Source organism: Atta cephalotes, assembly GCF_000143395.1.
Source record: "Atta cephalotes unplaced genomic scaffold scaffold00001, whole genome shotgun sequence".
NCBI classification, from domain to species: domain Eukaryota; kingdom Metazoa; phylum Arthropoda; class Insecta; order Hymenoptera; family Formicidae; genus Atta; species Atta cephalotes.
Window position 1 is genome coordinate 11019483 of NW_012130065.1, and position 24852 is coordinate 11044334.

The 24852-nt window shown below is 27.2% G+C and overlaps 1 protein-coding gene across 1 annotated transcript in view; it reads right to left on the minus strand.

The window, feature by feature from the left end:
- The window catches only part of LOC105626868 (neuropeptides capa receptor-like), a 29021-nt gene that overhangs the window by 618 nt on the left and 3551 nt on the right, over positions 1-24852 (minus strand). Inside the window, exons 2-5 of the mRNA XM_012208161.1 lie at positions 17262-17352; positions 15938-16137; positions 4029-4271; positions 409-751 (exon numbers count right to left, since the gene is read on the minus strand). Of these exons, the coding sequence (XP_012063551.1) occupies positions 409-751; positions 4029-4271; positions 15938-16137; positions 17262-17352 (877 nt within the window). The remainder of the gene's footprint in view (positions 1-408; positions 752-4028; positions 4272-15937; positions 16138-17261; positions 17353-24852) is intronic.

The window sequence follows — 24852 nt, forward strand, 5'->3', positions numbered from 1 at the left end:
ATATAATTACTATATTATTATTATTTAAAATATATTATTTATTATATATTATATATATATATATATATATATATATATATATATATATAAGTAAAATTAATAGTTATGATACGTTAAATTAATACGTATTTTATTCATTTTTGTAGAATTTACGTTTTAAAATACATTATTTTTGTTTTACTTATTACTTATTTTGACAGTAGGAAATGTTGCATATCAATTTAACACAAAATATTTAAATAATGTAATCGTTAACACTTAAATACGATAAAAATTTAACAAGAATTTGAGTGGATTGATTTAAACACAAATACAAAGTGCTTTATTCCTGTGTATTTTCTATAAGTAAATAATCTCGATATTGATAGGACTGACTGAGGAGGGTAAATTAATTGCGGGAGTGCTTACTTGATGCTACGTTGGTAATGCACACTTCTTACGCGAATCAGCTGAGACTCTCTTCTGGATCCACATCTGCACACTGTGCTATCTTTCATACTGCTGAGGTCGTCCCTGGTGATGATAGGGCTCGTTGGTGTGCAGTACAACGTCTTTTTAAATGCCAATCTGTACTTAGTACTCATCACGTTGTACAGAATCGGGTTCACGGTGGTGCTGAAGTAGTACAGGCAACCACCGAGTGGATACAGCCAATAATTAATGTCATTGAAGGCCGACACCTGATACACGTACAATAAGCGCTGAGCGTGAAAGGGCGCCCAGCAGATAAAAAATGTTACCACGACCGCACCTGTGGAATGAAGCCATCGGTATCTTTCATACAGCTATAGCGCTGTTTTCACTTTTTGAGGATAAGGGAGAATACACAAGGAATGCCACGTGGAAAGGATTAAAAATAATATAAACGTTTTTTTCCCATGTAAATATTGATTTACTAAAAAAAAACTTAATTTTCAAAAATAATTAAATAACTTTCTAATAAGATTTTAAATTAAATGTTTCCTAAAATAAGATCTTCTTTAAACATAATTAATCAAATAAGATGTGTTAACATATTTGAGTTTAAAATTAATAGGAAAGTAAAGACATCTTCAAACATTTTTATTTGCTGAAATCATCAATTTTTTTTTAATCTAAAAGTACTTCGAGAACGTAAAAATCTGTAATATCAATTTATCGATTTTCATCATTCCATACATCCATAACGAATGCAGACATGGAAATGTTTTATTTATTTCTTGTCTCAATTATAGATGTGTATTCACGTAATAAAAAAAATATATGCGTTCTCTGTTTCTGCTTTTTGAGGTAGCGAAATATTTATGAAAATAATAGAAATGGAAAGGATGTAATGTTTACTATCAACGAGTATTTTCAATTGCTTTAGAATGAAAAAGAATATGAAATTTGAAACTATACATCAAATAAGAAAATTTATGCGCGATACTGAGAAATATTGGAACAATAGAACACAGATATTCGTGGAAATTTAAATGATATTCGTACTTCTGTTATATCGTGCAATATGCTTTCATGTATTGCTGTAATTTATTATATCGTCACGCTTGAATAGTTTACGAGCTATACTTTGCTTTCGTGAATCAGCAAATTTGTGTCAACGCATACTGCTTTATAGATTTTACTCAGTCCTGTTATCTTCGTGGCCATGGAAATAGGAAACCTAAGCAGCTTGATGATTAATTGATGCTGCAAACGACTTCCTCTTTATCTTCTCGGAAATATGCTGCACGGCAGTTTACAAGCGCAACAACACAAACATAGAGGAATGACATTCATTGTTAGGAAGCTGACCTTACGCAAAAGAAAAATTGTTTTCAGTAGTAATAAAAAACTAGGAAAATAATTTATTAAGCATTTAAACCCTATTTAATTTGAATTACTGCTTAAAAATTGTATCAAAGAATATTTATTGTTAGTAACAATCAAATGCAATTTAAGTAAAATTTAATTGTACTAAATTTTACCAAAAAAACTATTTATTCTATATTTTATACGCGTTTCGAAGATATACACTGAAAAAAAATTTATTAAATCTTAATACATATTTTTTCAATAATACGAATTAAACATTTACCATGAATTATTCTAAATAAATGTTGAGTTCATATTATTGAAAAAATAAATATTTATTCAATAAAAAGAATAATAGTCCTTTTAATAATGATTTTTCAAATTAATGATTTGTGACAAACAAGATTTTGCATATAAATATGTTTACATTTAGTAAATAGTTAATATAATTAAAATAAATATTTATTATAATTTAGCATTTTCTTCAGTGCATGTATGTGCAGAAACTTCGAATGTTTTTTTAACATTTAAACTTATTCTTCCGACATAAGTCATATTTTCTTTCTGAACGTATTCAATGAAAAATTCAATGAGAATACCGGAAATTTGAAAAGTCTCTTGTATGGTTGTACCGCGATTGGTGCACTTTCATCCCTTTTTAAAGACCTGTTTTTTTAAGAATAACATTTTTCTTATGAGGAATTATACTTGAAGCGTTGTTAATTATTATACAATTAACGTATCTCTGGGAATAATAAAATCCAATCAAGGAACAATTTGTAATATGCAAGCATATTATTTTTCCTAGCGATATCGGATAAATATTTTATTGCTGTAATTATCCATAAACTTCAAGTAAATTTTAAGTTTGTATCAACTAAGGAATCGAGTGGAAATGCACAGATATTTCTTAAAAAAAGAAATAAATAAATATTAGAATTACAGGAGAATAAAAGATATCAAGTGTCTCGTTACAAAGTTGATATGAGAATGAGATAACTTTAGATCAACACCGGTTGGACTAGAAAAGCATATCCGATATTACTTCAATATGTTATAGAATTTTAATATCCGCCGTTATAAAATGCACGCGTGAGAATGAAAACCATGCGGTTACCGCATGGAATTTTGACACCTTTGTTATAAGTTTTCGAAAATGCAACATTCGCAATACAACTTCTTGCAATTTATCGTATGTTGGAAATATTGAAGCTCTGACATAGAAGCTTGGACAAGATGTATGTTATGGAAAAAATATAAAGGTACAACGTACCTTTTTGTCGAATTTTTTTGCCTTGCTTAAATAAAATTTCCTGATATATATATTTTACGTGCAGTTATGAAAATTTTATACTTTAACATGATATTATAAGGTGACTCCGATATTTATATCGCTTTAGAATTTACGTAACAAAGTATATATGAGATATATGAGATATACAGCAAAAATGCAAGGGGATTTTAAAAAGTTTTTTAAATATAAAAAATAAATATTTTATGTTTTTAATTTTTTTATAGTAGCAAACAATATAAAGTTTTTATTGGTATAGTTAATGGATAGTTTATTTAACTTAAATGTAATAAAAAAATTTACTACTTGATAAATTAAATTTGTGATATAATGTGATATAGTGTGGTATAATGCAGATAAAAGAATTTTAAATTGATGAAAAAAATATTACATACCTATATTTTTCTCATTTAAAATTTTTTTTACGTTGTTATCTATTGGTAACAACGCAGGTAAAAGAATTCTAAATAGATGAGATCTTATCGGCATTATACATAAGTTTAAAGAGCTCATAAAGAATAATTACAGCAAATGCCATAAATTAATTTTTATATTAAAATTTTAAATGATGATCAACGAGGTGCATAAAATATTTTTAGCTAAGACTGTATATATCGAAGTTACCTCAATATCAATCAGAAATATATATGCGATATCTTTTACATTACTAGAAACAAGTTATGTCCATTTTGAGTCAAGCTCAATCAATTCATTTAAAACTTCGTTCCTCTTAACAAAAGAGATTGATAAAATGGAATGACAGTGATACGAAATTCTATTGCGAATGATTTATAAAACATATGAAATAATGCCTAGTAGTCTCAGGGGTGTAAAACAAATGTGATCGGAAAAATACGGGATTAGTCCGGTGCTATAAATTCGATAGGCCACATTGCGCAAATTCTATGTATGTCTTGTGATACGAATGTGGCGTTGTGGTGTTCCGGAAAAGACGGAAATTTACTGAGCATTCGGATGATCGCTTTTCGTGATTGAGCCTGCCTCGTTTCTCCATGAACGGAACCCTCGATGCTGCGTCCGAGACCGTTACTTTGTATTCGTAGGCCCATCTTCACGTACAGCACCGCTATGGACAACATTGGTACGAGGAAAAATATGAGACAACTGAGTTCATAAAGCGGGAATTTCGGCATGTTAGGCAGTAACATGGCACACATTGCCGATTCCTCGGAATGACGACCAGACTCTGCAAACAAATGTGAGAAACACATTTTTTTTCTATTCTTCTGTTATTATTATTTCCTATATTCTCGTTCTATAGATAAATTCTATGAAGCAGGTGAAACTTTATTAATCTTTTTATATTAATGAAAAAATTAATAATTAATTGTTACTAATATTAAGTTAAAAAAGATTTATAATCTTTTCAATGAAATTACAAAGTCTATAATTTTCGAAACGGGATCAGAATTATGTCGCGTAAATAAATGAAAATTTTATAATATACTATGTAATCGTTAGTAATTAAAACTGTTAAATTATGATTTTTTTTATTATATAATTACGAGAATGATAAAAATCTGTACATAGTAATTGCAACCATAAATTATTATCGAACAGATTTTAATTCAATGAATTTTAGAGAATACACCGATTTTATTAATAATCAGGAATATAAATTCTCTTGTAAATTTCGTTATAATCTTTTAACTACGTATTGCAACTGTCGGATTAAAAGCTTTAAATTATATCAGTACAGAAGCATATATACAACATATTATAATATGTTCTGACTAATTAATTCGCAATTGAATAATCACTTATCTGTGCAATGCGGAATAAAACGTATTTAAATAGTTTAAACGGGATTTTGAACATATATAATTTGAAATAATCATTCATGTTTTATTATCATATAGACTGTTGTAGAAGAGTAAGATAAAAAATTTGTCTTTGCAAATAAATTTATAAAATACATAAATATATTCATTCTTAAAATATTAAAATATATAAATTGATTTGTAAATATTAATTTAAATTTAACTTAAATATTTTTAGGATAAAATTATAAAAATTTAAAAATTATAATATAGTATCGCATATATGTATACTTTAAATTATCTAGAAATAAAAAAAATAATTAGCTTACTTTAAATTGTAGATATCGTATAAGAAATTAATTATATCTTATTTCATTTTGCATATAAAAGTTACTTAAAATTCATAAATAGAAATTCGTAAATAGAAACTAGAATTCTACTTATTAATTTACAGGGTAACACATTTGCGTCATCAAAATTCGGACAAATTTCGATTTAAATTTTTTGTTATATTGTGTCTTTGCCAGAGGTTGTTGTTGGCGTCCGAGAAAGCCTGATACTTCTAGTAAACAGTCATATTCTCAAAATGGCCGCGATGTTGAAACCAAGTGCGGAGTATAATCGAAGAGTCACGATCATCGAAAGGGGGGCGCTCAGCAACGGAAATATTTCAGTTCTTTGGATACTCGATCAACCGTTTATGACGTTGTGGTAAAATATATGGCTTTAGAAGAGTCCAAGGTTGCCGGGGAAGAATCACTCGAAATAATGCACTGCGAGGATCGCAGTCGTTGAAAGAGCTTAAGCGCTGATTTCGGATGCAATCATTGCGCGTTCTGGATGTAATGAAGCCGTGGATGGAAACTATGGCGTCCGGAAGGCCATATGTTTTTCAGCAGGACGATGCACCGACTCACGAGTCATTTGATTCAAAATTGGCTCTCTCAGATAACATCAATATGTTTTAGTTCAAGAAATTCTGGCCTCCCAACATATTTAATTAGTCCCTTAGACTACAACGTATGGAGCGTAGTTGAAAGGATCACAAACAAGTCTCGGCATCTCAATGTGACGTCATTAAGGACTGCTATTGAGGCAGCATTCGTCGGCATGGACAGCGTTACAATACAGCGTGCGTGCGAACGCTTCAGACCGAGAATAGAGATCATTATTCAAGCTAATGGACAATATATCGAATAATTATGCTCTACAGGGATCCCGCAAGTGTCATGTAAAAGGATTTTTTGTAATCTTTAATTTTTCATTAAAAACATTTTGTTTAAAGAAATTGTCCGATTTGTCCAGATTTTGGTGACGCACCCTGTACGTGCGGTGTTAAAAAATATTCGAGAATTAAAAAAAAAACCTTCAAAATCATTACGCAAGTTTAAATTTATTAGTTATAATATTAGTTAATATTAGTTATATAATTTATTTTGTATCGCGCTTCAAGTTTTAAATAAAAATAATTTGCTCATTATCATTTCTAGATTTTGAAAATTTAGAGTAATTAATACATGAATTACCGAGATAAATAATTTAAATAATATTATAATAAAAAATTATATGTAATATTATAATTCGTTTATCAATAATGTTTCTAGTATTTTTTATGAGATTCCTTACTTAAATATTCTTTTAACAACTTGCAAAATATATTTTGTACTCACTGACTTCTTTGCTGGACTGAAGTGTAATTTATTCGTAACTATTTTCGATTGAGAGTGTGAAATGCAAATTGTCAGGTCGAAAGATTTAAGGGTGCGTTCCGAGTTACGCATGAAGCGCGTGATGTATCATTTTATCTTTATTTATTATTTAATGAACAACAAAGACAAATTATGCGCTTCATGCGTAACTTGGAACGTATCCTAGATATTAAAAAATATATATCATATATGATTTTTATTAATAATCCTTTTTATTAATATCCATTTTTTTTATTAATATCCATTTTATTAATATCCTAGATATTATAAATATATATCATATATGATAGTATTTTACACATTTACACAAGAATACATCGCATTTGATCGGACATGTTGTAAAAATTATTACGCAATCCGTATTCCGATTGTAATTAATATATTGTGATTCTAATTAGATGTAAATGTGATAAATAAATCTGTAAAAAGGAAAAGGATAAAAGGAATGAGAAAAAGCAGACCGAGGAAAAGATCTATGAGACATCGCTGATTTAATTAAGACACTCTCTTAGTACATTATATTAATTGTAAATGTCAAATTATCTTTTCTTTTAATTTAAGATAATGGATCTATGAATAATATTATAGATAGATGCAATTTTATAGATTTATTGTTTTGAAATGGATAGACTATGATAGATTAATGCTGTTATTTAATCCTGTAATAATCATCAATTTACGAGATACATACTTGAATATATTTAAAATAGAATTTATTAATAATAATCAGTTACCCACTTGATCTTTATTAGCATTTTAAGAGTTATATGCAAAGAGTTATATTATATTTAGTAGAATATTAATTATATACAATTATATATAAGTTGTTTGAAACTAAAAAAATATTAATTCTTTAGCATAAATAATAAAAAAAAAATAGTTTACAACAGAATATATTAAAGTAAAAGAAATAAATTAAAATGAAATTATATTTGTGAACAATAAATTATCGTCAAATCTGATAAAATTAACCGTTATATATAAATATTTTTTATTAATATTTTTTACCAGGCAAGAAAATGCAATCGAGAATAAATCATGAATATAGTAATGATATAATATTTATAGAATTTTATCAAGTATAAACTGTAATTGAATTTAAAATTTATTATTTAATGTTATTGCATTTGAATTAATTTTATTACTTAAAAAATGTTATAACAAAAAATATCTTTAAGAAATAGTATGTTTGATGATGTCGCCCCGACACTGCTTTTTTATAATTTTAGATTAATACAGTATAAATAGAAAAGTATTTTTTTACACTTTTATCTTTTTTGTTGCACGCTATCTTCCTTTTCTATATTACGCGTCTATAACGTTTATTATATTAATTCTTTATAATTAATATTATTTGAATCTTTTTTAAGCTTTCAATTTAAAAACTTTTTTGCCGTTAAAATGTTTTTATTTAATATTTAGTATTTAATTTTTATTTTTGCTTGTTTTATTTCATATTTTTAAAAGCAACATGTGTGTATGTGTATATTTGTGAATTTTTATGTCTCAAAAACATTTTATATTTTAAAAAGTTTAATTTTTTATCTTTAATCTTCATTTTTAAAAAATTTTTTACTTTTTAAGTTACTTGTCTCTGGTTTGGTTTTCGTTTTTAAGTTTTAAAATTATATTTTTTTATTTTACTTTTAATTATATATATTTTTAATAAAAAAATTTTTTAATTTATTTTAAGATTTCCATTTAAGATTTCTATATTGTAATTAACTTCTAATAGCAGTTGAGAGTATATTTTAAAAAAGAAAACAGATTTTTAAGTTTTTTTAAGTTTCTTCTTTAAATTTTTTAAAATTCCTTTTTTTATTTTTTTTATTCTGAACTCAATTTATAATCAGAGAGAAACCTGAGAGAGGACATGACGGCCAAAAACCTGTAATCGCAAAATGCTGCCGTGCACTTTGAAAAAATGGATATTAAATACACAAATACAATATCCACTTTTTTGCAGTGCGCTGCTCCTGATGAAAATAAATCGCTGAAATCGTTGAAATCTTTATTAATTTAATAAATTTTAGTTATTTTACCGATTTTAACTATCTATTTCCATCAGGAGCAGCGCAAAAAAGTGGATATTATTATGTAGTTAACATCCACTTCTTCAGAGGGCGGTAGTACATGGCAGCATTTTGAGGATATAGGTTTTGAGCCATCATGTCTTTTCTCAGATTTCTTTCTGCTTATGACATATGCTATAAGCTGAGAATTATTGAAATTCCTTATTAACAATACAGCTCATTGGTTAATCGATTTAGATTCCTAGATTCAGCCGACATCCAATCAAAAAACGTACATACAACAAAAATTCATTTCTAATTAATAAAGACTCATATGAATGAAAAAATACTTTTATTTATTAATAATACAATTATTGATAATTATGTACTATAAACCAAGCTTGGTCAATAAGTTTGGTCAAAAGTTGACAAGAATATAGATTGTAGTTATGGAGATATGCGGTAATAACCGATCCGCCTCGGTAAAACGTATACTTCCTCTGTTTTCGCCAACCTTCAGTTGACAGCAGTCGGTTGTCGTAAACAGTAATAAATAGTCGGGAAAATAAAAATAAAATAAATAAAAATAAATAAAGGATATTGGTAGATATATATTTAAGATAAATAATTTTTCTTGAATTTTTTCTAGATCTAAATAGTATTCTCTATACAGACACACATTTTAAGGATATGAGAAGGATTGACACAACGCGCGTAGTACATATTAAAGGAAAGACTCCTATTATGAGATACCGTTCATTTTAGGTAAATACTAGAAGTCTATGAGCAGAATTTAAAATAATAATAGGTCATTTTGAAAAAATTTAATAAATTTTAAAATAATGTTATGTAAAATTTAATTCAAATTTTATTTTTTTTAAATTAAAGAAATGTAAAAAATGAGCAAATTGCAAAGTCAAAAAATTGTTTCCTATTTGAGATGTCCCGAGAAATCGATAATAAAACGTAAAAATACATCATTATTGCAATTTAAAAATTTTATTTAATGTTTCTAAAATATAAACAAACAGCCAGCGTGGGTGAAAAATGAGCATGCGATGGATTATATTCAGAACTCGTTTTCAGATAATTAGAACAAAGCATTGCCGAAATAAGCACTTGATGTTTATTCCGGTTGTCCTTTTTATTATTGTACAATAATATTAGAAAACATCCTGTATATATAGTGAAAAATAAAAATAAATATCTATAAATATGACAGGAAAAAGTTGTTATATTTAATTAAATATATTTAATAGCATTATTTTTTCCCCTTTCTTCTAAATTAAAAATAATTAAACATTATTTTTTAAATAAAATTTAAAGTCTGAATTTGGCTTTTTTATATTCTCTCTGTTTCTATTTTCTTTTAGAGTTAAATACTTATTACCTATTGTTTTTTTATATATTTGACGTCACGATACTATCACATTACTTAATATAAATAACAATGCAAGAAAATACTAAAAATTTTTATTCATTTAATCTTAATTTAAAGAAGACAAACAAGAAATTTTTCACAATATTATAATTAAGTATATAATTTAAATAATTTATTTATCGAAGCATGTGAAGTGATCGTACTTTCTATATAATCTATCAATTCTTTCTCAGCCCATCCATTCATATTTATTGATATTATTCGAATATACATATACAGATACATTATTTCGAATGATATTTTGAATGATAGTATGAGTATGTGAAATAAGATTTAATAAATAAATTTATTGCGAAAAATGTTTTATATAGAATATATCAAAATAATTTACGTATCAGTTATATTAAAATACTCGACATATTAAAATATTATACAAACTTAAGACCAATAAAAGTATTTCTTTCTTATTAATTATATTTCCATGATCCTATGAGATTTAATATTGTTTAAAACATTATTTTTTAAATCTTTTTTATATTAAAAATGATTTTAGCATTATAATAACGAGATATATATTTTGATGTAAAAATTCAAGTACATCAAAATGTAAAAGATTCATACTGATATATTGATTGTGCGGAAAGTCCGTTTCAAAGATGGACATGTTTTATCTCGGAAAAACAAAAATTTGTAATATAGGATATCCTGAAATATAACATCTCTGAAATTTTTAAAAGTAGATGAAGTTACGAGAACTCACATTATCGAAAGTATTCTGAAATTACATATTGACCTTATTATTATGATTACATAAAAGAAAAAAGATATTGTAAATTGAAAATAGAAACTTGATCTGAATTATATCGAATTATATTGTTTAAAATGGGATATACATACTATCTGTTATTTATAGCTACATAAAACATAACATTAGATAAATAACAATAATAGTAACTTATAATCTTAATGATGTAACATCAAGAAAACACAAGAATTATAAATTATTACACTTAAGGCGAGATATCAGCAAATTAGTGAAGTTCACAATAAAAATTAAATTCTGTACAGATATGTTTTTGTATATATCGTCATTATAATTAATTTTCTACTCGTTTGACGCTATAAGAATAACATATATGAGTATATTTTTTAGACGTCATCATAACTTATCTTTTTTTAGCAACATTTTTATTAAGGATATATTTTTTAACAAAATGAAACTATTATAAAAAAAATACAGATTTTTCTATATTATATTTGTGTGAAAATAGTACAAAAAGTTTGGCGGCGACTTAGAATTTGAATTAAAAATTTCAATAAGAAGACATGTTTTTAAAAAATAATTAAGATAAAATGAGAAAATTTTTATTTAAACTATAAAATTTTATTGTTAGACATGAATATTATTGAATATTATTGAATTGTTTTATACGTTATATATAACATTCATTTTTATATGGAAAATATTTCAATTTCTGTCATTTTTTGCGAAAAAAAGCTATATACATAATGCATTCTTAAACACAATGGTCAACTACATTGAGACAAAATCACGTGTATATTTATTTGTTTTGTTAATACAAATATTATATAATCATGAAAATACGATTTCAAAATTGATTGCGTTAACATGTGTGAAGCGTTTCTCAATATTACTACATTTATGTACTTGTTGCCCGCTGGATGGATGATAAATTTCTCGCGCGTGATGCAAATTTATCAATAACCGCGATTTTCGCCGATCATCATTATCGTTCATATAACAAACGTTGATGCATGCCATGAAAGGCTTCTCTTTGTGTGATATAATTGCACGCGCTTAGTATAATCGCCGTTAAACGCGACGCTGGTTTCTCATCGAATTTCTAAACGATCCTGTTCGATATTATCATGTCTACTGCACATAGTATGCCTAAAGCTTTTATATTTCACAAAAATTAAAAATCTATCTCTTAATTTTCTTTCTCGATTTGCCTATATTTTCTGAAAGATGATACGACCGAACGCAAAGAATTTTTCGGTATTTTTTATCTAATTTCTGTAAAGGATCAAATTTCGTTAATTCACTATTGCCTTTGATGAAACTCACAATAAATAGATATGCACGAAAAGAATTTTGCTGAAGTATCTAAAAATTTAGTTAAATCTAAAAATTTTGTTGGACTATCAAAATAATTATGTAAAACAACTTACTTTGGTCGCTATAGTATCAAAATTTTTTTGAATTGCTTATTATATTTTTTTTAATTATTTTGATGATCCAACCAAATTATTTTCTGATCAATTTTCTATTCAAATTTTTAAATATTTCAGTAAAGTCGTTCTTTTTGTATATATTCATAGAGACTAATTTATACTGTGATAGCTTCATGTAAAAGCAACGAGTAATAAACGGATCAGAAGTTCGATTTTCACATAAGCTACGTCCTGTAAAGTAATAAAGGATTGGGCTATCAACTTATCCCGTAATAAACTTTAAATTCTAATTACAGTTATCTCTCAGGAATTTCCGATCGAAAACCGAAATACGGTTATCTCGATTTTTGATCGAAGATTCCGACTTTTTTAACAAATCTCTAGTAGATAGAAGAAATCTCCAACTAACCGCTCAAAATTTTGATGCATTTAAAAAAAATGTATAAATGACCATGGTTAATTTTCCTCTAATTTCGAAAAGAAATCTTCGATAGACCAGATTTGATAACATTTTTTAAGAAAAAAAACAGCTAGAAAGTAATAATGTTGATAATCGATTTTCAGTAGGATAATGGTAATTTACGAATTTAGAAATGTCAAATCTGATGATCTTTTCTTTAGAAAGAATACAAGTAATAAGTTAAATAATACACTTAATCTTAGGCAGTAGATCGATGAATATTTGTTTATAATTTATAAACATTAATATTTAACATTAAAAGAAAAGTAATAACCGTGATTCTAATTCAAAAAATCAAGACTCAAAATTAGGCTCAAAATTAGGCCTCAGTTTTATTTTCGAATTTCACTAGTACGCACTGCTATTAAAATCATTATATATATTGATCTAATTTGGAGATAAAAATGAAATGCAAATATCTTAAATAAAACGCAATACGTATTTACGAAATAGCACAACAATTAAGGATTTCTCGGTTTAATACACACACACACACACACACATACACACACACACATGTCTGGAATTTAAATGTCAAACTTCGGGCTTGTAGCGATAACTAAGAAAAAAAATTCTGTATAGATATGTTCATTTTTGCTTCGTTTTGGAAAAAAATTGCAAAAAAGACAAAACATAGTTGCTTCGTTTTTGCGTTGCCTTTAAAATATTATCATCGTTAAAATTGTACATGAAAACAATAATAGATAATAATTCCATTTTCAGGTGAAAACTTTTTATATTTGTTTTTGTCTAGTGGGATTTTTTTTATATATACATTTATATTAAACATATATTTTTACATTGTTGATTTTACGATTGATTTATGTACGATTTAATGGCATCAGTATGGACTGTTGTCTTCAATCGAATTCACTATAATTGAAATTCATTTAAAAAGATAGATACGTGCAATAGAATTCTAATGGCATTTTTAAATTTTGAATTTGAAAAGCTCGTATTATAAAATGATTTTTTATTAGTTTTTAAATTTAGCTCTTTACAATTTATATCGAGTAGAACTTGCAATATGTATATGATGTTGCGATCAAAAGGTCAAAGATAATTGTCGCGCTGATTCACCGTAAATTTGCGGTGAAACGATTTATATGATATATTCGGTTCATATGGTATATAACTCTGTGCGACCACAGAGGTGGTTCACGTCACAACATGTTACAGTTTGGACAGCTGTAATAGGGTAGCTGATATATAATTCAACCTACTTATATGGATCAAAATCTCGGCAGTACGTAATGAGTATTTCGAGATTGAAACAAATGTTCACAAATTCTCTGTAAAGAGAACACTTGTTTTTTTCTTCTACTTATTACTTTCTATTTTCTTTTTTTATAAATAATTGATTTGTCGCAAAATTTTCATAATCTATAGTTAATTTTTAATTAATCTTTCTTTTTTTGATCAAAGGAAATTATTGAATTCTATCTAAGTTTTTCTTACTATCTTATTTTGTTTTTTAATTATGGAGCTCCGTGATAGCTTCAGTAATTATTTGCAATAATAAAGAATCTCATAACAGTGCAGAAGTAGTTCAGATATTGATTATTAAAATTAAGAGATAACTCGATAGTGTCATTTTAATATATTGTTTTATTATTATTTAAATGAATGACATATTTAATTTCCACTTATTTATTTTAATTCTTCCAGAACTTAGAATATTTGTTGTAATTTTTCTTCGCGCTCTCATTTTTTACGCGTTCCAACATGCTTATATTAAAAACGTTTCCTATCAAAAAAGTCACTCTTAATTAATTATTTACTTTACTGTATCTATGATCACTAAAATTGGAGAAGCAATGAAAAATGTGCACAAATAATTGGACGAGTATTTGCTTCAAACGAGTTTACTCGTCGATAGCTCGCAAGTGTACGCACGGTAGGCAAATAGACCATTAATTACATGTAGATTGCAAACTCGCTACATACTCGTTTCATGCATCTATTCTTCTTGTATTCTTCCTCAAATGTATCTTTAAAAGATTAATAAAAATAGTAGATTTCTTTGAAATCTACTAGAAAGAATTTAGAAGAAAGAGCATAAGATAAAAATAGAATTCAAGATGAATTGAAAAAGATTGAAAAACAAAGATCGGACAAAGTGAAAGAATTGCAGGAAAATAGGAAGAAAAAGAAAAGGAATGAAGAAAGTTCAAAGGAATTGAAGAAAGTGAATTATAAATGATAGATTATAAAATTAGAAGAGGGGGGGGGGGGTTTAAAAAGAGAAATAAAAAGAAAAATCAACAAGGAAACTCAAGAAGAATGTATCAAGTAAAAATACAGATGAAAAAAAAGAAGACAAAGAAAGATGAAATGAAAATGAAAGACGACTTAACGAAGTAATTGTTTTCTTAATAAAAAAAATTAAAGAGAAAGAATCAAAGAAGAAGAATTACAGGAAAATTGCGAAAAGAAACTCGAAGTTGGAGGGGAGCACGGGACAATTAACGAAAGAAGATCAAAACAGATAATTAAAGCAGAATTGCAATATTATTCTGTGTCTATCTAATCTCTCCATTTTATCTTTAATACACACGATGATTTTCCATTTCTTTATTATTATACATAATGAGTCGTTCATATTTGAATTAATTTTTATCACTTTTTAATATAAAAATTATTAGGTGAATGTTATATATACTTTGACTTGTTGTATTATGTATACTTCAATTTTAGAAAGTATTTGTACGGTTAAATTTAATATTATAAATTTAAAAAAATAGAACAAGAGATTATTATTAACTGGATTATTTAATCAAGTGTTCTTACTATTTTAAAGAAATATGCAAATATACAAGGATTAATATATCCATGAAAGTTTTTGGTTTATAATCCTCTTTCAGAGACTGACATTTGTGAGTACAAATTAATTGACAATTCCGAAGTGCGCGAGCCATCTAACTTGATCATGTAACTAGATCATTTTCGGTCTATTTTAGACAATCTTCAATTTCTCAGAATTCAGAAGTTTTTATTTATTATTTTATAAATTTTTTAAATGCTTTTTATATTTTATGCTTATAAAATTATAAAAATATATAATTTTATATTTTACGTATATAAATAGATATATTACATATATAGAAATTGAAACTATTATAAACTCTTTTTGTAATTCTCTTTTATACTTCGCGCATAAAATCATAAAGAGAAACAGAAACTATTACAAATTCTTTCAGATCTATAATTTTGTTTTATATATCTTGTATATATGTTCTTGAAAGTATTTATATCTTAAAAAATCTTAAAACTTTTATATCGCTGGTAGAAGCACTCGATTAAATAATAGATAAGTTATTAAAGAAGTACTCACTTGGCGGATACTCAATGTAATTGACGGTGGTATAAGCGGCGAAGGGTAGAGCGAAAATAAGAGCTAGTAGCCAAGCACCTAAGATGAATCGTACAGGTCGTTTCAACCCACTCATGACATACAAATGCAAGGGGTGGCATATAGCCAGGTACCTCTCCAATGAGAATACCATTATTGTTAGCACCGACACGTAAGATGACCTTAAAAAATATATCAATTGATTTTTATAATCGCGTCATTATGCGAATTCTTTTAAATTCTTATCTTTAACTCTCGATTATATATAGCAATCTGTTATTTGGACCCGAGTATTTTTGAACAATTGTGCGATTTGTACGGTTAATACTATTTTAAATTAGTCGATAATTAATAAATAAGAAAATTTTGAACCTTCCTCTATCAGTAAAGCAAAGGTCTACTTGCGTTTTATATTTGAAACAGCTAGTTATTTTATAACTTAAATGTAGTTTCCATAGCTGTTAAGGGTTAAAAAAGAATGTTATTAACATATGACTTTGTGATTCTATAATAAGTATATGCATATCTCTGCTTTCACTTTTGTATCTAAATTTTCAAATATTTTATAATTTTCTTATAATTAAAGCATTTTTTTTAAATTATAAAGCTAATAATTAAAAAATGTGAAACTGAACTCTAAAACACAAATCGTAAAATATTTATAAAATATTTAAATTTTATTGATATATATTTACATATATATAAAATTTCTTCTAATAAAAATATATCTATAGAGGAAATGTCTAATAATGTTTTTGAAAAGGAAGATTATTTATCAAGAAGATTATTATTTCAAAATAAATTTATATTTCGTATGTTTGTAATTGCTACAAGATTTCATTAGTTTCTTCTTCTTCATGCATTTCTTGAAGTTATATATAGGAGATCTCATACGTAATTTAAACGTAAAGTAAGCAAATGCTTTGAATAACAATTAATGATTTTGAAACTTCGTGTAGTAATTTACTCTACAATTATATACTTTAGCACATGCATTCCTCTTGCATCAGTTATATGTTTCTAAGCTCAATTGTCTGCAATTTATTTTGGAATACAATTTATTTTGTAACTAAGAAAATTAATATGTCCATGCACTTGCTGTTTAAATTTGTTATTTAGTTTTTTTTATTATTCTTAAATGTATATAATAAAAATATAAGAACTGTCAATTGCGTTGCATTTATAAATCATAATTTAGATTATACATAGATGGAAAATTATTATTTATTTCTGATTAAATTTGCTTCAATTTGTTTTTTAATTTAATTTTTATTTGATAGCTTTTTATCTGTTTGTCTGAACTTACATTTCTGAAACGTATGCTCGTATTTTGCACAAACCCACTCCAAGTGTCCATGGATATTGCTGCCAAAATACGCTTAACTCATTAGGCAATCCTGGAAGCAAAAAAAATATTTTATCTTATATAAATCTTATATAAATTATTATATCATGTGTACAAGTTCATAAAGATTGGAAAGAACGAAGCTAGAAATAATTAATCGATCAATGTCGAATTGATGATGGTTTATCCTCGATCGACGTCGAATCGATGTTGATTCAACGTCGATCGACATTTATTCAATGTCAATCAACCAATCATTCCTGGCTGGGAGAAGGACTGGCATTGGAAAGAGCGATTGTGTGGTATATAATTTGTTTGTTATTCCTATGTTACTATTTTGAGAGACACAGTTTAAAACTTTATTTTTACACGAAAATAAAACTACAAAAAGTCTACAAAATAATTGCTTGTAACGTTGCTTTATGCACTTTTCTCTGGAATCATTAATTACTTTCATTGATATACAAAGGACGTGATATGTCTACAATTTTCAAATAGAAAAGTACCATGTACATAAAAGTAAAGCTTCAGAGTAATATTAGATCGTTTGTTAAAAACTAGCACAGATATAATTGTAAATAAATCATAACGAACACGCGTAAATGAAAAGACACAAGAACAGAGCAAATCAGAGAGTTAATTGTCACGATTATAATTTATGCATAGAACTCCAATACTAATTACAAAACAGAGCACACTGTTAAATCTATAGAGTCAAATTTAATTTAATATTAGTTACCATTGCTTCTGTTAAATATATCGTTATTTTTTACCAAAACGATAATTAAATTTGACACTATATCGTAACACTATATCGTCAAATTGATGCTATATAATCAAATATAATCATTGTTTTAGTATAAAATAACGATAAGATTGAAGGAGCAGTGGTCACGTTAATTTTGACCCTATAGATTTAACAGTGCACAACTCGTATTACAATTTTCACTTCGATGAATTTAATAAATAAATTTTCTGTTAAAATTTGTTTTCTGTTAAAATTGTTCTCATGATATAAAAGATACTAAATAGCGAACCTTAGGTATACAATTTAAAGTTGAGCAAAATTTTTTTTAGTAGGTATATGAATAATGTTTAGTTGCAATAAAAAGTAATTAAAAATGGTATCCTATATAAAGGATAAAAACCTTGAATTACAATTTTTTAACCGAACGAGATTCCGATATTAATTGTGTTTACAAGCGATGCATCAAGTGATGATATTACCTGTCACCGCAAATATTTCATGATTCGCTAAGCGTTATTTGTGTCCGAGGACACTGCGCATGTTTCTTACATTTTTTTACACTTGCCAAGCATAGAGCATATCTATATAATTCACGCTTTTATGTTGGATATGAGATGTTTTATCGTTGCATACGAGATGTTGGATTTAAAATGAAAAAAAATTCCCTCGCATTTATTTGTTACACACAACATATTAGTTATATTAGAATATCATAATTCTCTTACATTAAAAATTTACAAAAAATGCTTCAGTGTTTGCAATTTTTCCAATCACAGTAAATAAAATGACATACTAATATTATTTTATTATTTTTGTAGAGTATGTCATAAAATTAGTTTAAAATATTATAATTATGAAGATCATTACTTTATAATCTTGATGAAAGACATGAATCTTTTGAAGTTGTCATTCTTATATTTCTGTGTCTTTATGTTTACAATTTGATTAATCGATAGAATTTTTGTAACAATATAAGACACTGATTCTATTTTATTTCTAAAAAAAACATTAACATAAAATTATTAGAAAATAAATATCGTATATATTTCATATTTTGTGTGTGTGTGTGTGTGTGTGTGTGTGTGTGTGTGTGTGTACAAGATTAAAATATGAAATATATGTTATATTCTATTTTCTTAAAGATCACAGATAATTTTTGATATAAAATCAACATTTCTATGTAACATAATAAATGTAATCTGATATGACAAATTAATACAAGGTAATACAATACTTATATATGACAAAATAAAAATGATAATCTAATCGCTTGTTTAACAAATTTTGGCGGTCTTTATGGCAGAGAATAAATTTTATGTTGATCACATTGTGGGTCACAAGAGAAACTGACAATTTCTGTAAACTGACAATATCATAAAGTATTACCTATTTGATATGCATCGCCAGATGCACACACTGTTTGCTCCATTCTTACTCATTTTTCGCATTAACGTTAATGTTTTCGATTTGGATCTCAAAGATATATTAAGTTCATGAAATGAATCATGCAACAAACAGTGACATTTCATTCAATGATTTATCTCAATGCCTTGTATCGTTAAAATGTAACTATAATATCATGAACTAACGATATGATTCAATGATGAAACTTTAGCTTTTCGCGATTAGCATTAATGCCATTAAAACTTTGGTCAAATCCCAATGCATTAGTTACTTTCCATTTACAACAGTTCTCAGTTAATTCTCACTTATGACGTCATAATTCAGTTGAATGCGCGATCCTTTTGTATTCTAATAAGTGAGATTCAACTAAGTTTTTACTTACAATCTGCACAAGATCGAGACCGTATGCTTTACTGAATCTCGTAAACTTATTTTAAAAGTAAGATTATAAACTTATGTTGTCATATAATAACTTTTTACCAAAGTAAACAAGTAGTGACATTATTAATCTGTATGAAATATATTTCAGCTCACTTCAGACTCAGTTTTACTTGTGTGTAAATGGAAAGTAACTATTGTATTCGTCCGACACTAACAGTATCTATACAAATTAATAAATATTAATAAATATTAAGAGATATCAAAAATATTACGAAACATTTCTGTTTTTTAATAAATATATTTTTTAATGTACTTATATTCTATAAAGCAAATTGCATAAAATACAATGTTTAAAGATTCTAAAATTATTATTAGAAAGTTCTAATTTTAAAACTCTAAAACTTTTAATTCAGCAATTTGTGCTAAAATTATTCCTTCTTAATTAATTCCAAACCTTCAAATCTTCAGCCTTCTGCGTTGCAAATATTTACTTGCGCATCGCTTATTTTTTATTATTTTAATATATTTTTATATTTTAGAATGTTCATTTTTTTTTTATATTAACATTACTTTAGATAAAAATTCAATTTTTTATAAAATTGAATTTAAATTTTTTTACTATTTATGTCTATTTTAATTCTCATTATTTTATTATAAAAAATGAATATTAATATTAAATTTTATTAAACGTTATTTTAAGCTATCAAAATTTTAATAACAAAAATTGTAACTAAACTCAGAAAGCACTTGGATGAAAATTTATCTACAGTAGCATTTTAGGATTAAAGATTTGCAATATACACTTTTTACCCAGAGATTTTATTAAATTTACGTTGTTGAAAAATAAAGAAATAGCACACAAGTAAGAAAAAAACGTAATAAACGTAATTAAACTTGATGCATATTGTTTACGTGAATCTTTTACGAAAGATGTTGCTTTTATCAGGTTTTATTTAATGACTTGGGATACTTGTGCGCGTAATCGAATATCGATATAAGATCGCTGCAAATTGCAATTAATCGAAGACTCGGTGGAAATGTATTAACCGCATTGTGCAGAGTTCATTTTATCCGACTTTAGAGATCACAAAATCCATTAACTAGCGATTAATATCGAGTACGTGACAAATCTTCAAATCACGTGATAGAACGTGTTCCCGCATAGATGTTGGCTTTCACTAGGCTCAATGAAAGGCCCTTATTAGCGCATCATTAACGAGGATATCAGGAGATTCATATTTAGAAGTTTAAAGTTCATAATTGAAAACTCAAGGCTCATATAAGTAACGTAACTCTCCACATAACCACCCGAAACTTTCCACATAAATTGAATATCTTCATGTTGAATCTCATAAAAATTCCTGACTTATGAATTCTTTTTTACATTAATTTTATTCAAAAGTTTAAAAGCAATATTTTTCCATGAAAAATATTGAGAAAGAAATGAACAAAAATTATAGAGTCGTTTATCGTGTTTGTGCGTTTCCGTGTACTCAAGATAAATATCGTACATTTTTATTGTTTAATTAAATTTCTAATTAATTTCTTTAATTCTAAATATTCTCGTATTACGTAAGATATAATGTTGTAGTAATCGGAAAGATCTGTCGTGCGAAATCATCGTTCTGTCGTAAAAGTGAAGTTTTTTCTCATTGGAGAATACTTTATTAGATATGAAGTTTCTCGTATTTTCTTAGCAATCTGATATGTGATCGATCAAGGAGAACGTTGAAATGTAATATATTGGGAGTACAAATTAGTTCGGTCCGTTTTTTTGTGCATTTATTTCAAAACAAAATGAATGAACAGATCAATTATTGTCCATCGCTGCCTACTACTTTTTCCCATCTCTCAAGGCAATTTTCGAATTCCATCTCGAAAAAATGACTCGTCTTTGGAGGCGATCCAATTTTGGAGCCAGTTTTCGATTTCTGCGAAAGAAGTGAACCTGCTGCTGTTCCTTCGGAACAATCAGAAGGAGCAATGTCCGGAGAATACGGCGGGTGCGGTAAAAACATTTGAAATATTTTCAAATATTTCCAAATATTTTTTTATGACTTTAGCGACATGAGGCGAGCGTTGTCATAAAGAAGAATAACTTTATCATGTTTTTTCTCATATTCCGGCCGTTTTTCTCGCAATGCATAGCTCAAACGAATTGTAGCCGATATCGATCGCCCATAATGGAATCGTCAGGTTTCAGCAGCTCATAAATAAGACTTTTTTAGTCCCACCAGATACAGAACATGATCTTCGAACCATAAATGTTCGATCGTGGTGTTGATGTTGAGGTCGATGGCAATGATTAATCGGGCTTAGCGTAGTATTTTTTTCTTCTTGGGGTTGTCGTAGAATATCCACTTCTCATCTCCAGTCACAATCCGATGCAAAAAAACTTTTTCTCTGTTGTCTTTAAATCAGCTGTTCGCAAGTGAAAAATCGCCTTTCAATGTCTCTCGGTTTCAGTTCATAAGGCATCCAATTTCCTTGTTTTTAAATCATTCCCATGATTCTCAATCGTACAGAAACGGCTTGTTGAGTTACCCCCAATGATTCTGCAAGCTCCTCTTGTTTGACTCTGATCTTCTTCGAGTAATGCCTCTAATTCTTTGTCTTTTTGAATTTTTTTGGCTGTCCAGAGCGAGGCTTGTTTTCAACGCTGAAATCATCCTTGAAACATTGAAACCATTCCCTACATGATTTATCAGTTGGAGCAGTGTCATCATAAACTTTGACAAGCATTCGATGGCTTCAGCCGCACTTTTCTTCCAATTAAAGCAGAAAATCAAAACCTCCCGCAAATGTTGCTTGATTAACATAAAATTCGACATTTCAAACACAATAAAAATCAAGGTTTTTGTATGAAATTCAAAGCGATATAAACTGAATATTATTAGCAGATGCTCTCTGAAATCGTCAAAATCAGCTGTCACTATGAATCATTCACAACAGCTTGAGCTATCTTTAGGGAAACAGACCGAACTAATTTGTACTCCCACTATAATATATGACAATATAATATATAATATAGGACATAGTATATATATATATCTGGATTCAATGGAAATTTTTTAACCATAGATATCGAAATGCAATATAATTATTTGAACTGTCTTACAATTATTTGAACTGTCATTCTTAAGTTATGAGCAACTGAAAATAAAGTGATTTTTGTGAACTAAACTTCAATAAATTAACCGAAAATTCTTATATTATTATTTCTGCGAGGGAAGCATACGCGAATTACTTGAAACATTCCGTATCTCTTGCCAAATATCACGTTACAGGAAATAGAGTTATCTGCTATTATATAAATATTCAGAACACATATGTTCATACAGGAAACTTTCTATGTTTATTTGAGAAACGAAATTTTTTTAAGATATCATTTTTCATTCGCCGTTTTTCTTTGCTGCATCACGACTTTCATGACACTTTCTTGAAGTTTCTGAAAGACACTGATATATAAATTGAGCGGATTCTTAAACTAAACGCAATAGAATTCATCTGAAGATATCTCTAATTTTGCAATCGCCGGAGAGTATGTTTGCACAAGAATACGTTTCAGAATAGAATGATAGCAGATTAGAATTATAAAATGGGATTAGAATTATAAATATTCTTTAGTATTCAATATAAATTTCAACTACCTTGTTATATACGTATGAGTCTTTTTTAAGAGAGAAACACGATTTTAAAGAAAAGTCTATGGAATTTTTATGAATTTCATATATTTCTCTTTAAAATTAAAAAAAAAATTCATACATAATAGAAATTTTAAGAAAAAAAGGGGTTTTAAGAAAAATATATAAAATTTATAAAAATTTCATATATAAAAAAGTATCTCTCTTTAAAAACTTTTTTTAAGAAAAAATTTATATACATATAAAAAAACAGTTGAAATTTATATTGAATATTGCGCAAGAATATCTGCTATAATTCTTATGATTTGTTAATGTTTTGAAAATTATTATAAATAATATACAGTTACGATTGCGAAGAATGTTAAATTAATTTTCTATCCAATTCTCATTCAATTCGGGACATCTATAATGCGCGAAAATGTTCACGACATTCACTAATGCTTGCATTAATCTCATAGTTGAAAAATTCATACAAAGACGTACAAAATTACATAAGTGGCATATAAAATAAAGCTGCGAAACATACAGATTTTTGCATTAAGAGCGAGTATTTGAAACTTCGAACACAATTGCTTTCATGAGAGAATGTACGGCAATCAAAGAATGATGGAGAAAAAACGTGAGAAGGATAGAATAAAGCTCAATATCGACTTTAATTGCAAAGTGCTTAATTATTTCTTATTTACAAGTTTTTATTGTATTTTAACGACGTTTTATTGTATTTTCCTGACGTTACGGCATTGCTAATTACGAAGCAAAATGTATTAATATTGATTGCACGTCACAAAAAGAATCGTTTTTCTATCTTAAGAATCGGAAAGTTGCGGAAGTCGACAATAATATCATTCATTGCACTGGAATATTCATTAGCAACGTCTGCATGTTCGTTTATCTTCACCTTTGTTAATTGGTTTTCTAAACCTGACAAATAGAATCCACTCGTGTTAATCTCTGAAGGATATTGTAAAAAACCTAGAATTTATAAAGTGAAATCTTTCTGGAAGACAATCTTTTACCGCGTATCTATTCCTCAAAAATTGGATTTGCGAGAATAGGAAATAAAATCGATCAAACAATATTTTTTATGTATAGATATCTATATAATATAAAATAATAGTTCTGCAATATCCGAGTGCATTGATCGTCAATCACTTTTGTTAAAGCTGACAAATACAAGATCCGTTCAGAAATGCTATATCGAAGTTTATAAAGTAAAAGTTTATGAAATAAAAGTATTATAAAAGAATTATATGGTAAAGAGTAGAAAGAGAGAGAGAAAGAGAGAGAGAGGGAGAGAGAGAGGAGGAGAGAGAGAGAGAGAGAGAGAGAGAGAGAGAGAGAGAGAGAGAGAGAGAGAGAGAGAGAGAGAGAGAGA